The 17923-nt window shown below is 59.2% G+C and overlaps 1 protein-coding gene across 4 annotated transcripts; it reads left to right on the top strand.

The window, feature by feature from the left end:
- The first annotated feature begins 2916 nt into the window (after positions 1-2916).
- On the top strand, positions 2917-16544 carry ICOSLG (inducible T cell costimulator ligand). 4 transcript variants are annotated; one of them, XM_021935434.2, is made up of 8 exons: positions 2938-3080; positions 4721-4861; positions 5544-5584; positions 6823-7173; positions 8484-8774; positions 12288-12452; positions 13312-13347; positions 14119-16544. In XM_021935434.2, exons 2-8 carry the CDS (start codon positions 4773-4775, stop codon positions 14139-14141), a joined length of 996 nt encoding a protein of 331 aa, XP_021791126.2. In that variant the 5' UTR covers positions 2938-3080; positions 4721-4772; the 3' UTR covers positions 14142-16544. The 4 variants fall into 4 exon arrangements, with proteins under 4 accessions (XP_003895454.2, XP_021791130.2, XP_021791126.2 ...); XM_003895405.4 differs by lacking the exon at positions 4721-4861 and having other exon boundaries at positions 2917-3080; positions 14338-16544; XM_021935438.2 differs by lacking the exon at positions 4721-4861 and having other exon boundaries at positions 2917-3080.
- Positions 16545-17923: the final 1379 nt, after the last annotated feature.

Raw genomic sequence — 17923 nt, 5'->3', positions numbered from 1 at the left:
TCGGTGTGTGCACTCTGTTCACACAAGGACAAAATCACCTAAGGACGCATTTCTCAGAAGGAATGTATCCTTTTGATACATATGACTGTATCAAACGTATGAACATATGACTGTACACCCGAAGAGAAAAGATCTTCCTCAGACCAAGAGTGGAGCTCTCAGCATCAGCCGATGCCCATGCTGTCAAACTCAAGTTGCTGGGCCAGACCCCAAAGGGACCGGGGCCTGGAGGTGCATCAAGGCAGAGATCAGAAGATCCCCGCGCCCTCCAAACGGCAGAGCAGGGCGGCCTGGGGCTAGGGGCATCCGGCAGCTGCTTCCTGCTTAAGCACTATGACTTGTACCCGGAGCCTCAAACCCCAGGCTGCACAAATACGATTCCTGCTTGGTTCCCAGTTGGCCCTGGACACTGCCAAGGGGCCTTCTCTCCACACCCCTAGAACAAAAGCATATCCTGCTGGTCCAAGAAACAGTCACGGTTGAGGAAAATGAAGCCTTCCTTCGACTACAGGAAACTTCCCAAGGGTTTTTCTGTTTCTTCATCTAAACCCCTCTGAGTGTCGTGACCCATGTGCCGGTGTGCTGTGTGTTCACTCACAACCACCCCGCATTCACGTATATGTTACAGGTCAGGGGTATATGCAGGCACCAAGGGGCTAAGGAACTTGCTGAGGTCACACAGCTCCGGGGCTGGGATCTGAATCAGCCACCGCTTACCGTTGTCTCCCAGGTTCCTGGGCTGGTCCTGGCGCCCTCCCCCGCGGCCACCCCTTCTGGCCCAGCTGCATTCCTGCCCCCTGCCTGGCTGTGCCCTCCACGCGGAGTCCCCTCTCTCGGGGGACCTGCCCGCAGCACTTGGCTTGCTGGGGGTCTCTGGCGTCTGCCCGGGAAGCAGAGCCTGGACCTGCCCCCTCGGCCACAGCACGGCGGGCCCTGCGGTGTCGGCCCCTCTCCCACCGCCCCCGGGCGGCACTGGGGGGCTGCCGGGTCTGGACCCACCGACGGGGCACCTTCCTTTCGCCGCTGCGGATGACGGGCCGCGCTCTTGGGAGACCTTAATTTGGGAGGCTCTGCTCCTCCAGGACCCATTCCCATCCTCCCATACCCTCCACGCGGTATCCGGGGACCGTTCCCCTCCCCGCAATCCGGCGGCATTCAGGTGCGTCCGGCCCGGGGGTGCAGCGTTTGGCCCGGCGTCAGCTAATCAGCGCAGCGCAGCCCCGGAGCTCAGCCGCAGGTCCAGAGGCGCACGGAGCCCGGCCGGTCCATCAGGGAGGGCCTCCGGAAGGAGGTGGCGCTGCCCGCAGCCCGCCCGCCCGGCTCACCTGCGCCCTCCTCACCTGCCGGGCGATGCGGTCCCCTACCAGCAGCTGCCCGCCCGGGGGAGAGGAACCTCAGCCCCCAACATCGCGACCCCTCCAGCCTCGCCGGTCCTAGCAGGCGTCCCTGAGCGCGTTCCGGGAAGCGCACGTCCACGCAGGCGCTGGACCGGGTTTTCTGGCTCCAGGGACGGGACTTGTCCTAAAGAGGCCGGCTCAGATGGGATTACGCGCCCCACCTCACCTGTGTGCTGACCGTTGGTGCCTCCACCCTGCGCGCCGCGGGCCCTGCCCAGCCCTTCCCGCCGGAGGGCAGGTGGCCCCCGTCCCGCCCCTGCCAGGCGCGCGATTTTAAATCCCCCCAACTCCCATCTCTCAGCTTGATCTGGGAGGGGGAAGCCGCTCGGCTACAGGGCTTCCTGCGCCCTCGCCGCCGCACTACCTGCCCTCCCGCCGCCCTCCCTGCTCTTCCCCGCCGCAGTCCCCCTACCCCCCCAGTCCGTCTCTTCCGCCTTCTTATTTTGTGCCTGGGCTCTCTGCTCCGCAAAAATGTTGACTTCCACGGGCAGAGGTTTCAGAATTTTTTAAAAGCTTTTGTCCACGGCGTTCTCTACATCTTGGTTGAAGGAATGGCAGCCTGCGGGGCTGTGGCCCCCGTCTCCGGGCGCTTCTCGCCTCCTCCGCGCGCAGGAGGCAGTGGGGATCCGAGCCTCAGACCAGAAGCGTGGGCTCCGGGAGGAGGGTGCCCCGCTGCCCTGTCCAGCAGCCTCACCCAGGCCCTTCCGGGGCTGCCTCTGCAGAAAGGGAGTGACGTCCCCTCTGGGCCCCACCTGGCTTGCGGGGATCAGGGAGGGAGGGCGGGGTGGGCTGGGCGCGGTGGGAAGGGAGCAGAGGCTCTAGGTCCAACCCTCGGTTGCGTGGCGCAGCCTTTCCCAGACCAGCTGCCCGAGACTCCAGGTCAGACGCCACTGCCAAGGCTGACCAGCCCTGGGCCGCAAGGCTGCCTCGGTTTCTCGGCGGGGACTCCTCAGAGCCAGTGTTAGGCAAATAGGCTGCGCCAGCGCCCTTCAGACCCCTCGAAGGCTAGGGGAGCTAGGCCAGGTCAGGGAGGGCTAGGGCTGGCCCAGAGGGTAGAGCCCGCCCACTTTCCCTCCCTCCTTCCATTCATGCATTCATTCCTTCAATCGTTCATTCCTCAGCAGTCGCTGAGCTCACTCGCCTAAGTCCTGCAGATCATCCGAGCGAGCAGGCCAGGGTCCCGGCGCTCTCCCAGCGTGGGGGCCTCATTCTGCGCCGCGCGGGGAACGGCCCTTGCCTCCCACGGTCCCCTCCCCCGCCACCGGCCCCCGCAGCACCCCTGGCCACCTTCCCCCCGGGTACCCCGCAACCATGCGCTTTCCGGGGCACCTACGGCGCCCAGGTCCGCGTCCAGGCAGACAGGCCGACCTGCCTCTGTCCCTCCTCCGGCCCACGGGCACACTCGCCTGGGCAGAGCTGAACTTTCCGGAGCCGCCGCGCCCCTCCTCCTGCGTCCCGGGGCGGTCTCGATCGCCAGAGGAACCAGGCCGGGGGCGGGGCGGGGACGGGGCGGGGACACGGCTGCCTCCCGCCCGCCGCGCGCTGGGCGCTCAGAGTCTCGGGCGCGGCGGGAGCGCAGTTAAAGCCGATCTCCCGCGCCCCGAGGTTGCTCCTCTCCGAGGTCTCCCGCGGCCCAAGTTCTCTGCGCCCCGAGGTCTCCGCCCGCACCATGCGGCTGGGCAGGTGAGCCGGGGAAGGAGCGGAGGCACCGCGGTCAGGGGCGGGGTGGCTCGGCCCGCGCGTCCCCAGCTGGGCTCGGACGCGGGGCCTGCGGGGCTCGCCTGGAGGCGCCGGGCGGGCAGTGCGGGTTCGAGGAGCGGGCGGCGGAGGCTCCGGGGCTGCCGGCGGGGCGTGGACGGCAGCGGGCGGCGGGGCCCGGCATCCACTGGAGGACGCGCAGCCGTGCGGGGGCGGTCTTGGGGGCGGGGTCCCTGCCAGGGAAGGGGGACCGCGAACGCTGAAACGAGGGAGGGAAGGCGGGCGCACCCTGCACGCCTGGGTACGGGCGCTGCCCCTTCCACTCCCTGGCACCGCTGATTTCTTAGAAGGGAGAAGGAGGGAGGTGACCGGCCGAGCTCTCTCCAAGGCCTGCCGGTGCCCACGGTCTGGCGACACGCCCTCCCCCACACACGTGGGATTCCCCGCAGCCCGGCAGCCGATCTGCACTGAGGAAAGCAGGGCTGCCTGAACCAGGAGTGACAGCTTCCTCCTGAATTTTTGCGAAAATATGCTCTTGGCAACCCACGTTGTAGGGTCCGCAGCCCGGGCTCCCCTGGGTGAACCTGTGAGGCCCCTGACCTCAGGGATGCCTCCCGTATAGCCCGGAGCCTGGCCACACCGGTGTCACACTCCCCAGTACCCCTCACCGTTAGAAATGTATGCAGTTATGATCCTGCCCTAGAGATAAAGAATTTAAAATCCCCGGAATGTCATAACCCTCCCAAATGTCTTAGCCCTCCGCCACCCACACCTTCAAGTAGGCTACCCTGTCTGTGGTGGGTCTTGATGAAAACTCGGGGTGGGGGGTAGGTTAGATGCAGGGGTGCTGAGGGTCCAATGAGAGGACACAGAGGCTGCTGGGTAGGCGGCACCCAGGGAGGGGACAAGCCAGAAGGAGCCTGGAGCAGCACACCCGGCCCAGGAAGCCCCCAGGTGTCCTGAGGAGGCCTCCATAGACAGGATGGGCCTTGTGCGCCGGTGATGAACGTAGGCCCTGTGGGAGACAAATGGGGGCACAGAGGGGTTCTCACAGCTGTCGTTTAGATGGTGGCTCTGGGGAGATGACTGAAGGGGCTGAGGTTGGAGGCAGGGAGGTCCAGGTGGATTCAGGGGGCTTGCTGGAGGCCATCACAGCCATCTTGCAAGCCAGAATGGTGGCCCCCACAGGAGGAGAGGGAGAGAGAGGCAGGGCCGCTTGCAGGCTTCAAGAGCCCCTGGTGACCTGCGGCTGGCTTTGGTGCATGTGTGCTCACTTGGCACAGGCACACCTCCATGCGGACTCAGATGACGGTCATCGTGGGTGGGGCAGGGGTTTCTGTGGCTCCAGGGCTCAGGGACAGCCCACTGGGAGGTTCCCACGAGACCAGCCTTTGGCTTACAAAGCCCCCAAGATTTCCCAGGCAGAGGCCACAGAGAAGAGGGATGAGCATCTCCCAGACCTTGGAGGTGCAGGGACATCAGAGAAGGAGATATCCCTGCTCCGGGGACTCCCACTTTATGGGGAACTGGTCACAGAAACTGATGGTTTTGGGGGCTGGGGTAAGCACGGCTACCAAAGTGAACCCAACCACTAAGGGCCTCCACCTGGGGCTGGGGGCTGGCAGGTGGAGGTGGTGAGCCTATGGTGTGCACAGTGCAAAGGCTCCCAGACCCAAGATGGCCAGGAGCATTGGAGTCTTGAGGGGAATTTGCTGCCCAAGGCAGGAGCACCAGCCGCAGCAGGATCTGAAACAGGAGGAGCTCAGGTTTGGTTTCAAAATGATCTGCGTTCCCCACAGGGCTGTCCCGTCACTCACCTGACCCTGTCACAGGCATGCCCGATGTTCTTAGTCTCCCCAGCATTTTAAGTGACGCTCCTGCTATATGTGCCCTGAAAGCCTTTTTTTTTTCCTCTCTCTGATTTCCTATAATTTCTTGGCATCTGTCCCCAGGAAGGTTAGACCAGCCTCGGTGGCGTCCCTCGCTCCCCTTCATCCTCACGCCGGCATCACTGTGTTTCCGGGGATTTGTTACCACAAGAACTAGACAGTGGCGAGAGGCTGCCAGCCCCTCAGACTTGCTGTGCTGGGCAGGGGGATGGTGGTCCTGGCCCTGGACCCTGAATTCCCATGGAGCGCAGAAGCAGGCAGGCTCCTGGCTTTGCCTTCAGCCAAGGGGTGGTGATCCTGGCCCCGGACCCTGAATTCCCATGGAGCGCAGAGGCAGGCAGGCTCCTGGCTTTGCCTTCAGCCGAGGGGTGGTGGTCCTGGCCCCGGACCCCGAATTCCCATGGAGAGCAGAAGCAGGCAGGCTCCTGGCTCTGCCTTCACATTTCTGTGATGGGCGTAACTGCCTCCTGCCCGTGGGAACCAGCTTGCTCCTGTTTGGAAGATGTAGGTAACTCACCAGCGGCCCCGCCTCACCTGCCTTTCTGGTTGTTTTTTCCAGTCCTGGACTGCTCCTCCTGCTCTTCAGCAGCCTTCGAGCCGGTAAGTTCAGGGGGTGCTTTGCCATGGGTGTGAGCGCCCAGCTCAGAGATAGGCTGTCCGACTGTGTGGACTGCCGGCTACAGGGCGCTGGGAGCAGCCTCACCAGGCTCCTTCTTGCTTCTCAAGTGGCCCTTTGGAGAAAGGTGGGCCCTAAACCTAGGTTGCTGCACAGGATAGAAGCGTTTCCTTAAAGAGAAACACTTCTGCAAACTCCGGAGTTATTTTTTGATTTTGTGTTTGTTGCGGGCAGAATGCAGTTCCTCTGAGCCAGAGCTTCCTGGGTCCCCTGGTCTCCGTGTCCCAGGCAGCAGCCCTGCTGAGCCCTAAGGGCCACCAGCCTCTGGAAGAGCCAGGAATAGGGACGAGGCACCGCAGCACAAACCCGAAACCTTGCCGGGCCTTCCAGCTCAGAGGGCTTTGGGGGCAGGGGACACACACGGATTTCCCTGCAGGTGCTGGGCGCAGTGGCTCATTCCTATAATCCCAGCACCTTGGGAGGCCGAGGCGGGTGGATTGCCTGAGGTCAGGAGTTCGAGACCAGCCTGGCCAACGTAGTGAAGCCCCATCTCTACTAAAAATACAAAAAATTAGCTGGGCGTGGTGGTGGGCACCTGTAATCCCAGCTACTTGGGAGGCTGAGGCAGGAGAATCGCTTGAACCCCAGAGTCGGGGGTTGAAGTGAGCCAAAATCGTGCCATTGCACTCCAGCCTGGGCAACAAGAGCAAAATTCCGTCTCAAAAAAAAAGATTTTCCCACAGGCATTTACGCGGTTGCACAAACAGTAAAGCCACCCTGTGTCTGTTACATTTATGAGACCTTTCCTGATGCAAGAATGAGCAGCATGATAATGTAATTGCTGAGAAATTGTTTTCCCTTAAATGCCTGATTTTTAAAGAGCTTTTTATTTTACATTAATTATAGACTCCCAAGAAGTAGTAAAAATTGTGCTGAGTAACACAAATAACACTGAGCGGCTGGGTTGCATCCAGCCGCTGCTCCCCAAGGCAGCTCCTTACATAACGGGAGTGTGTCATCAAAGCCAAAGGCTGACATGGACCTCACCATGAAATGTCCGCATTTTTCAAGTTTGACTGCATTCCTACATGTGCCTTGTTAATAAATTCTGAGCCACAGTTGGTGTTTGAGGCTTGAAACCCAAAGCCTGCCCCATAGAGTAGCTTCATGGCCTGGGCATCAGCCTCAAAAAACAGATTTTACACCTGTTGGGTCATTGCAGATACTCAGGAGAAGGAAGTCAGAGCGATGGTGGGCAGCGACGTGGAGCTCAGCTGCGCGTGCCCCGAAGGAAGCCGTTTTGATTTAAATGACGTTTACGTATACTGGCAAACCAGCGAGTCGAAAACCGTGGTGACTTACCACATCCCGCAGAACAGCTCCTTGGACAACGTGGACAGCCACTACCGGAACCGGGCCCTGATGTCACCGGCCGGCATGCAGCGGGGCGACTTCTCCCTACGCTTGTTCAACGTCACCCCCCAGGATGAGCAGAAGTTTCACTGCCTGGTGTTGAGCCAATCCCTGGGATTCCAGGAGGTGCTGAGCGTTGTGGTCACACTGCATGTGGCAGGTAGGACTGTCGAGGCGGAGAGAGCTGGGTCCATCCCAGCCTTGCATCGTGGAAAAGTATTCATGAAACTCCCTCCCTGGCTCATTCACTGTTTCTTCCAGTGAAGAAAATTCTCCTCTGTGTTATCAGGCTTCTGTCTAACTTCGAGGGAAGCTAAACAGCTGAAAAATCCTTAGTGCGTGACCTGTGGCTGCTTGGTTTCCCGGAAGAGCTCCTACCCTGGCTGTCTTTGCCTCTTTTGAGTTAGTTTTTGTTTTTATTTATTTATTTATTCATTTAGAGACGGAGTCTCGCTCTGTCACCCAGGCTGGAGTGCAGTGGCGCAATCTTGGCTCACCGCAACCTCCGCCTCCCGGGTTCAAGCAATTCTCCTCCACAGCCTCCTAAGTAGCTGGGACTACAGGCGCCCGCCACCACACCCAGCTAATTTTTGTATTTTTAGTAGAGACAGGGTTTCACCATGTTGGCCAAGCTGGTCTCAAACTCCTGGCCTTGTGATCTGCCCGCCTCGGCCTCCCAAAGTGCTGGGATTACAGACATGAACCACGGCACCTGGCCAGTTTGTTTTTTGAGACAGGGTCTCACTGTTGCCCAGGCTGGAGTGCAGTAGCACGATCATGCTGCAGCCTTGACTTCCTGAGCTCAAGCAATTCTCCTGCCTCAGCCTCCTGAGTATCTGGGACTACAGGCACCTGCCACCTCGCCTGGCTAATTTTCGATTATTTGTAGAAATGGGGTCTCACTATGTTGCCCAGGCTGGTCTCAAATTCCTGGACACAAATGATCCTCCTGCCTCACCCTCCTAAAGTGCTGGGATTACAAACATGAGCCACCACGCCCAAACTAGAGTTTTAAAAGTGAAATTTGAAGGGAGTGCTATAAAGCACTAAATGAGAACAAAATTTAAGAGAAAAATTAGAGGCAACCAAGGAGCTCTGGGCAGTTCATCGGGGAGAACAGCCGTGTCCATTTCAGATGGACTGCGAGCCCTCGCGTCAGCAGTGAGAAAGACCAGATGCAAATGAGGGGGTCCTGGCACAGCCAGCGGCCGTGGAGTGGGGGGTCTGTGGGTGCCAGTCACTGCCTGCCAGGCTCAGCGGTCCCTGGCTACTGGGACTGGCTTGGGGGATGACTCTTGGGCAGGACTGGGCCGAGCCTGCTGCTCAGACCACAGCCCTGGTCCTGGCCTGTCACCCATGTTGGGGCACAATGGGCCGCCTACCCTCTGACCCAGCCTTGGCACTGTGTACCCTCTGTTTCTTGACCAGCAGGGCCTGGCATTTCTCACGACCTGTTTCCCTCCCCTGCAGCAAACTTCAGCGTGCCTGTTGTCAGCGCCCCCCACAGCCCCTCCCAGGATGAGCTCACCTTCACGTGTACATCCATAAACGGCTACCCCAGGCCCAACGTGTATTGGATCAACAAGACGGACAACAGCCTGCTGGACCAGGCTCTGCAGAATGACACTGTCTTCTTGAACACGCGGGGCTTGTACGACGTGGTCAGTGTGCTGCGGATCGCGTGGACCCCCAGCTTGAACATCGGCTGCTGCATAGAGAACGTGCTTCTGCGGCAGAACCTGACTGTCGGCAGCCAAACAGGTAAGGTCCCGGTGCCTGCGTGCTGAGTTGAGCCCAGCCCAAGACAGTGGGGCCAGGGCTGGCTTCGGAGAGCCTCTGAGGCAGGAGACGAAACGTTCCTTCGACCCGGCTCAGCACCCGAAAGGTGGTTGGAAGGGAGAGGAGGCGGGAGGCACACACCACACAGTGAGAACCACCGCGGTCTCCGGGAACAGGAATGGGCGCCGTGCCCGGAGCACATTGCTCTATTTTCTTCACCTGGAGTCAGTTTTGTTAAACCTACTTTACAGATGAGGGCTGAACTCTGAGGCTGGGGAACACTTCAGAAGCCGCAGGACTAGGCAGCCGCAGCCCAGGACGGAAGCCCACACCTGTGCAGCCCCCACCCGAGCTCCCTGCCTCTTGGGCATGTGTCCCCTGAGAAGACTGAAGCCCCCACACACGGGAATCCCACTGGGCATGACTGCTGGCCCAGCCCCTCCCTGGGGAAGGGGTGCCCTCTGCGGGGACTCCTTCCTAGAGGCCACAGGCCCTCCCCATTTGTGTCCCCATCTCCTGTGTCAGGATGAGAGGCAGAAGGTGGAGGCAGGAGATGATCGAGGAGGGGTCCTGGGGTCCTGCTGGCTACAGGAAAGCGGCTGCCAGCAGGACTCACCGTGTGGTCCCGCACAGAGCAAGAATGCAGGGCTCCTTGTTTTGGAAGCATTAAGAATTCCAGACAGTGACCACAAGCATTGCACCTCCTGCCGGCCTTTCTGAACTCAACCCCAGAAGCCTGCACAGGTGCACACCCTCGAAGCCCAGCCTGGCCGCCAGGATCCCGCAGAGCCGGACGTTCTCCTTGAAATCAGGGCTCAGCCCTTGTGACTCAACATTCAGAGTCTGTGGGCTGCGTGCAGCAGGATGAGGGGCTGCTCCCAAAGCGGCCTCTGATCGCTGCCTTCCAGCCAGCACACTCCCCGCAGAACAGCCCAGGTGGCAGCAGAAGGTTCTCCCAGGGCCGTCGTCTCAACCCCGGCTACACAGTGGGGTCATCTGGGCAGCCTATGAAAACCCCCATGCCCAGACACATTGGACCTGAAGCTCTGGGCTGGCACGTGGCATCAGGACAGTGTCTAAAAGCTTCAGAGGTTCAAGGTTGAGCACTGTCCAGGTGGTTTCTCCAGGTGTGTTTGGAGACGTGCCAGGCATTCAGAACACGCTCCCAGGGGATGCTGCTGCTTGTTGGCCAGTGCGGACAGCTCTCAGAGGGGCAAAGTCATTGCACATAGAGACAGAGGTATTGGTGCCTTTGTGCATCACGGTGGAAGAGCAGAAGGGTGCAGCTGCCGTGGGGAACCGTGTGGCAGTTCTTCGAAAAGCTAAGCGTGGAAACACTGTAGGACCCAGCAGTTCTCTCCTAGGGTTATCACCAAGAGGATGCAAAACAGGGACTCAAACAAATGCTTGTCCGTGAATGTTCATGGCAGCCAGAAGGCAGGAACCACCCAAGTGTCCCTCGTGGGTGGACCAATGCACCAAAAGTGATCCATGCGTGCAGGGGAGAATTAGCCTGAAAAAGGAAGGAAGCAGCTGTCCTGTTGCACGCTGCGGCATGGAGAACCTCAAGGCCATTATGCAAGTGACGGAGCCAGACACCTGAGGACAAGCCTGTGGGACTCTGTTTATGCAAAGTGTCCAGAATAGGGTGAGCCACCGAGACAGAAAGCAAACTAGAGGCTTCCAGGGGCAGGAGGACAGCAATTCTCCTGCCTCAGCCTCCTGGGTATCTGGGACTACAGGCACGTGCCACCTCGTCTGGCTGATGTTTGATTATTTGTAGCGATGGGGCCTCACTCTGTTGCCCAGGCTGGATTCAAACTGCTGGACACGAGCGAGGCTCCTGCCTAAGCCTCTCAAAGTGCTGGGATTACAGGTGTGAGCCCCCACACCCAAACTAGAGTTTTAAAAGTGAAATTTTAAGGGAGTGCTATAAAGCACTAAATGAAAAAAAAAATTTAAGAGGAAAATTAGAGGCCCCGGCTGTTCCGGGACCCCCTCATTTGGATCTGGTCCTTCTTGCTGCTGGCACAGGGGCTCACGTGTCCGTGAAATGGACATTCTCACCGCTGAACTGCCCAGGATAGCAGAGGACGGGAAAGAGGCAGGAGTGACTGCTCATGGACACGGTTTCCTTTTGAGGGTTACAGGTTCTGGAATTAGGTAGCAGTTATGATTGCACTGGCACCCTGAATTGTTCACTTTAAAATGGTCCATTTTGGGCCGGGCGCAGTGGCTCACACTTAATCCCAGCCCTTTGGGAGGCCGAGGTGGGTGGACCATCTGAGATTAGGAGTTTGAGACCACCCTAGACAGCATGGCGAAACCCTGTCTCTAATAAAAATACAAAAATTAGCCAGATGTGGTGGCGTGTGCCTGTAATCCCAGCTACCCGGGGGGCTGAGACAGGAAAATCGCTGGAACCTGGGAGGCATAGGCTGCAGTGAGCCAAGACCGCGCCACTGCACTTCAGACTGGGCGACAGAGCAAGACTCTGTCTAAGAAAAAAAAAGCTTAAAGTGGCTCATTTTGGCTGGGCACGGTGGTGCACACCTGTAGTTACAGCTACTTAGGAGGCTGAGGCAAGAGGATCACTTGAGCCCTGAGACCAACCAGGGCAATATAGTGAGAACTCATCTCTACAGAAAAAAAAAAAAAAAAAATTAGCCAGGCCTGGTGGTGCACACCTGTAGTCCTAGCTACTTGGGAGGCCAAGGTGGGAGGACTGACTGAGCCCAGGAGGTCGAGGCTGCAGTGACTTATGATCACACCACTGCACTTCAGCCTGGGCAACAGAGCAAGATCCTGTCTCAAAACCTAGATAAATAAAATGAAATGGTTAATTTTATGTTATGTGACTTTCACCTTTTTTCTTTTTTTTTCTTTTTTTTTTTTTTTTGAGATGGAGTTTTGCTCTTATAGCCCAGGCTAGAGTGCAGTGGCCCGATCTTGGCTCATGGCAACCTCCACCTCCCGGGTTCAAGCGATTCCCCTGCCTCAGCCTCTAGAGTAGCTGGGACTACAGGCGCTCGTCACCATGCCTGGCTAATTTTGTATTTTTAGTAGAGATGGGGTTTCTCCACGTTGGCCAGGCGTGTCTCAAACTCCTGACCTCAGGTGATCCGCCCGCCTTGGCCTCCCAAAGTGCTGGGATTACAAGGAGTGAGCCACTGTGCCTGGCCTCACCTTGATTTTTAAAAATCCAGTAAGAACCTGTGCTTCCTGTCACACCCAGCCCTGTGGTCCCCTGGCTGTGGTTGGGGTTATCGCCTCTCCCACGTAGGACGGGAGGAACAAGATCCCTGCAGGAAATGAAGCCCCTCTGCAGGAGAAAACCCTCCTCTCATCAGCCTGGTGTTTTTAAAACCTCAAAATAATGTCAGGAAAGTTCTCTGGAATAAATACTTCCCTGCAATACTTTCTACTCAAGGATGAAAAAAAAGACCCCTTTCCTCTAAGATCCTTTAGGTCGGGTTATTTACCTCTTTCTTATAGGAAACAACATCGGAGAGAGAGACAAGATCACAGAGAATCCAGTCAGTACCCGCGAGAAGACCGAGGTCACGTGGAGCGTCCTGGCTGTCCTGTGCCTGCTTGTGGCCGTGGCGGTGGCCATAGGCTGGGTGTGCAGGGACCGATGGCTCCGCCGCAGCTATGCAGGTAGAGACAGCCCCATATTGTGGATGTTAATGTTTGTTCTGTTGGTGTGAACGTTTGCCTGCTTTAACTTCCCTCACTGATCCTGATTTAGCTTGAAACTGTTGTGGTAGCATCAACACTCATGAGCCTTAGCAACCCGAGCTCTCCCACGGAGTGGTTTTGAAACCCAGCATCTCTGACGTTCCTGACACTGCCAAGCCCGAAGGGCGCTGCGGACTCTGCCTTGCAGGTTGGGCGGGAAGGGCGGCTTCTGCATGTAGAGGCCAGGCGGTGGTCATTTCCGGGGAAGCCGCTGAGGCTGCCTTGAGCACACCCGCGCTGTGGGTCTGTGACTCCGACCAGCTCCGCGACAGAGCCCGGAGGTCTGTGTTTCAGCCACGTAAGACACAGCAGCAGAACGCAGTAGTGCAGGAAACCCCAAACGTTGGCTGCGGTGATGGTCCTGATGACGGGGATGGGGGGACTCGTCCCAGACCCCCCCAAGGGTGGCAGTCAATGGGGTGCAGGCACAGTGGCCACGGAGTAGGGGCAGCTCCTGTGGGCTGCCCCTGGCTCTCCCATTTGTGGCCAATCTCAGTCATCCCAGAAACATCTTCTGTGGCCGTGATGCCACTGCTGGCTGGCCAGGCCGCAGCATTTTAAGTGCTTCCCAGGCACTTACTCCTTTAAGAGGATCTTCCTGAAAAGCCGTGCGGCCTGGGGAGCCCCTCCTCTATGAGTGCTTTCCCCGCCTGGAGTTGGGAGCCTCGGGGAGACTTCCAAGCAGGGCGTTTAGGGGGCTGCTGAGAGCTCAGGAGCACCAGGGGCTTTAGGGACACCCCCACCGCTGCTGCCCTGACCATTTTCGTTTGTCCCCCAGGTGTCTGGGCTGTGAGGCCGGAGCCAGAGCTCGCTGGTGAGTTTGCCATGGGAAGCAGCAGGTTCTGGGGTGCCTGAGGGAGGCTTGGCTGGCAGCTGTCTTTCAGATTGTCAAAAAACTTTCAAAAGGCAAAAGTCCTTTGCTTTGAACAACTGCTGCTCCCAGAGACGCAGTGAAGCCCTCGATGGCACGCACGGCATTTCCTGCAGCCTCCCCTTGGCATGGGATGGCATCCTGGTGTGCACTTTCTCACACTGCAATGGGATTTTCCCAACACGCACAGAAGCAGAGAGACGAGTGCTGGACCCCTGTGTTCCCCGGCGCCCACCCCCACGGGATGTTCAGAGCAGGTCCAGGCACTGGTACCCAGCCCCTACGGGGTGTTCAGAGGGGGTCCAGGCACTTGCACCCATCCCTACCAGGATGTCCAGAGTGGGTCCAGGCACTGCCGGCTTCTCTCTGCAGCAGCCACTCCTGCAGCTCTCGGGCGGCTCCCTGTCTCCCGGTGGAGGTGTGCCCCTCAGTCCCAGGAGCAACACAGATGTGGATTCCTGTCCAATTTGGGAAAAATGTCCACACACAGTCACCTACCTGGCAGGTGCCTCTGGCTGCAAGGGGCGTTTGGCTTCGCAGGCAGGCCAGCTGGGCTCCCCGCCATGGACTGGGATCCCCTCTGAGCCCCGTTTGCCATCCATGAGCAGGGGTTCCCCGGGGACAGTGGGCTCAGGGTGTGCACAGCCACCACGCTGTGGTGTCACCTGTGGACCCCGGCGAGCGGATGGCTGACTGCAGAAACTCACTTCCAAGGCCAGGTCAGCCCGTCCAGATGACACATGAACACAGCTTGCTGAAAACACGGCCGGCCTGTTCCTACCAGAGCCAGTCGAAGCGCCCTGTGCAGGTGGCTGTTTCCGAAGCTCTAAACCCTTTGTTTCCACCAAGCTGAGTCCTGAGAAAACCGACATCTGCCTGCAGAATGGAAAGGGGTGCTTCATGTTCCTCTCTCTTCTTCACTTCCCTTCCAAGGCCATGTTTGACCGGAGCTCACCGCCCAGAGCGTGGACAGGGCTTCCGTGAGACGCCACCATGAGAGGCCAGGTGGCAGCTTGAGAATGGACTCGCACAGGTGCCTCCCAGACTGCAGGGGAGCACTTGGGGCTGCCCCCAGAAGGACCACTGCTGGATCCCAGGAAGAAACTGCTGGCGTTGGCTGTGATCCTGGAATGAGGCCCTTTCAAAATCGTCATCCACACCAAAGGCAAATCCCCACTGTCACTACCAGTCATTCACAGGAAGGGACTGGTGATGGGTTCTTTCCACCCGGAGCATGCGAGATTCAACGCCAGGCTCTTCCCAGTACCCCAGACCTACTGTGGGTCTTCCCGTGGGATGCGGGGCCCTGAGACTGAAGGGTGTTTGGTTTCAAAAGAAGACTCTGGGTGTCCACTCTTCCAGGACGGCCTCTGTGCTGCTGGGGTCGCGCGAGGCTGTTTGCAGGAGGCACGGTCCCAGGAGCTCTTCTGCCCTGGATGCTCCCAACCTACCTCCTGCCCGGAGGCCACAGGACCCACACATGTGCGTGTCCACAAGTGTAGGCAGCCGTCCACACCAAGGAGCCCCTGGAAGGCCCCACTGGGCTTCGTTGTCCTCTGCCACATTCCCCGGGAGGAACAGTGGCCCTCGGCTGTTCTGGTGAAAAGCTGAGCTGCCTTTGGAAGAGGTGCTGGTGGAGTTTGCCAGAAGAAAGGCTGTGCCACAGCTGTGTTTGGCCAGCTGTAGAGGCTGCCAGGGCTCTTGGCTCTGCAGTGAGAAAGATACAGCCCTGGGCACAGCCCAGCAGGGCTGGAGATGCCCATGTCCAGTAGGTGCAGGCCTGGCAACACGATCCCCAGAGTCCTGAGCAGAAGTTGAGAGGGCATCACCTGGTGACCACGGTCCCCCTTGTCACCACAGCAGTGATCCCCAAAGTGAGGGGTGGCTCCCCCGTCCTCCGCTGCCCTCAGCAGCCCCACCCCACTCAACCATGAGGGTCCCCAGGGTCCCCAGGGTCCTGATGAAGACATCCGACCCCAGCACCAGGCTCCCTGGAGCTCAACAGTCCCAAGGGCGCAGGAGACAGGGTGGCCCACTGCTGAGGGGTGTGGCCCTGGGTCCTGACACGCCCCAGCACCGCGCTAGTGCCTGGAATGAATCAGCTGCTGACTGTCTCCAGGAGGGCTGGAAAGGACACTACCAGGTGACCCAGGGTGCACTTGCCCCAGGGAGATGGAGTAGATGGCCTGGCCTGGCCTGGCCCTGGGGACACGTGTCTACCCCGGGGCTATGGGCAAACGCCCCTCCTTCTTCCTTCCCAGAGTTCCTGACATTCTTGGGGGCAGCCAGGACCTGTTACAGCCCTGGTCACTTGGAACTGACAGCTGTGTGAGGCCTGCACTTCTCAGACCCAGACTACAACAAAATGAGGAGTGAGGGCTCATGGTTACAATGAGGTTCTAGTACTTGTCACAAGAAATTGGTTTTCTACGAAAAAAGTCCCTACCTGGGCCTTTAAGTGAATCCACTCCTGCTTTTAACATGAAAGCATTAGAAGATGTGTGGTGTTTGTAAAAGTACAGTTGTCATCACCGGGCATTGACTGGCAGGGACAAGGAGCTGCTTGGGTGTGGAAATTTGGGGCGTTGGAAAGCGGGGTGTGGTGCCCATTTGCGGTGACTGTGAAGTGACTCCAGGACAGAGCTGCGGGAGCACCCAGAGGTCCTAAGCCCCAGGACTGAGGGTGGTGCATCACCACTCGGGTGTCCCGGGAGGTGCCCTGGGCCCAGGGACCTCACGGGCAGGATGGTGACACCCTTGCAGGGAGAGGGAGTCTGGCTCCAGCTTTTCCCATTGGAGGTGATTTTCCTTCACCAGGGGACAGGCAGGAAAGATGCAGGAGCCCCAGAAGCTTCTACCTCTCATGCCTGGGGCCCAGGGGACACTTGGAGGCTGCTGTCACCACTGCGCGTCCAGGGCCATGCCCTCTGCGGGTGAGTGCCTGAGTCTCGCCTCCCTGCTGGTCCCCGAAGTCCCCCTCAGAAGCCCTGCATGGTGGGATTTGTAAGACCCACCCTGTAACGCCTGCCCCTCTCAGCCCAAGACATCAGCTTCCTCGTTCTCCTGTGCTGTAGATAGGCTGAATTCCAGTGCTGTGACAGCCATCTCCAGTAACCTGACTTGAGAGAGTAAGATGCAAATGGTGCCTGTGTCCTGTGGCTTCGGTGGGTGCAGGGAGTCTTGGGCACCGCCAGCTCAGCTGTCTGTGGTCTGAGCAGGAACAGGTGCCACTCCTGCTCGGGGGGCCCTGCCCTCACCAGGCTGTTCTGTCCCCCCACGAGGGGCATGAGGCCAGGTCTGGAGGCATTTTGGGTTGTCACAGCTAGGGGCTGTTCCTGGCTTCAGTGGGTGGAAGCCCCAGATGCTGTTCAACATCCTACCGGACACAGGAGGCCCCAACACAGAGAAGCGTCGACCTGGAGGTCCACAGTCTGAGGTCTCCCCTCAGAGACCCTGCCCTGCACGTCCACCTCCAGCCAAAGGTCCTGCCTGCCACAGGGCTCGGGAACCTTGCCGGTCTGTGGAAGAGGAGAGGGGACTCTCGCCAGCTGCACCACCCTGCACATAGTAGGTGTGCAGTAAACAGCCACCAGGGAGGCCCCAGTCAAGGCTGGCAGATGGGGTGGTCCGTCCCTAGGGCAGGAGACAGAAGGGAAACGGCTGCCTGCTGGCCCCCGAGCCAGGTAGCACTGTGCTTGTGCCTCAGTTTCCCCTCCTATAAAGTGAGGCGCTGGAACCAGGTTCTGTCTACTGGGCTCTGCAGCTTGGACGCTCCTAAGACCAAGGGACCTACCCTGGGGAGGACAGCTGTGGCTTTGGAATAGCTGTCCAGGCCTGGGCGCCTCGAAGAAGGCTGCCAAGCCCTGCCCCTGCTGTAGGGGTGCGGGATTGGGGGGTGAGACTCCAGAGACCTCTCTGCATCTCCTTGTGTTCAGTGGCCAGAGGTGCGGCCTGAGCTCAAGGGAGGGGCTTCTGCCACAAATTCTGTGGCAGGGCAAAGCACACTTTTCCCGGGGGGGACCACTGGGTCCCCTGCGTTGCCCCCAGCGGAGTGTGGGCTCACCTTGCAAGAGCCTCATTGAGAAGCTCCAGCTCTGGGAGTGTGCGGACTCTTAACCAGGCAGGCCCAGGCCCTGGGGCACACAAAGGCGGGGCCTGCTCTCCCCAGCTGCCTCTGCCAAATAGGGGCTGGACTGTCCTACCCTCCTCCCTTCTACCTCCCCACTGTCTTCCCTCTCCACTGTCACCACTGCCTCCCTCTTCCACTGTCCTCCCTGCACTGCCCTCCCTCCACCTTACCCCTCCCCCCAGCAACTCCCCATCCTGTCCCCAGGCTCCCCCAGCTCTCCGCCCTCCCCACTGTCCCCCCTCCCACTCCCCATCCTGTCCCCAGGCTCCCCCAGCTCTCCCTCCTCCCCACTGTCCCCCCTCCCACTCCCCATGCTGTCCCCAGGATCCCCCACATGGACTTGGTGACGTCCTTCCATGCCTTGCCGGTCTGAGTTTCCATGATGGGCCG

Source organism: Papio anubis, chromosome 4 (genome assembly GCF_008728515.1).
Source record: "Papio anubis isolate 15944 chromosome 4, Panubis1.0, whole genome shotgun sequence".
Classification (NCBI taxonomy): Eukaryota; Metazoa; Chordata; class Mammalia; order Primates; family Cercopithecidae; genus Papio; species Papio anubis.
The sequence above is the reverse complement of the archived record's forward strand: the minus strand, read 5'-3'. Positions and strand labels throughout refer to the sequence as shown.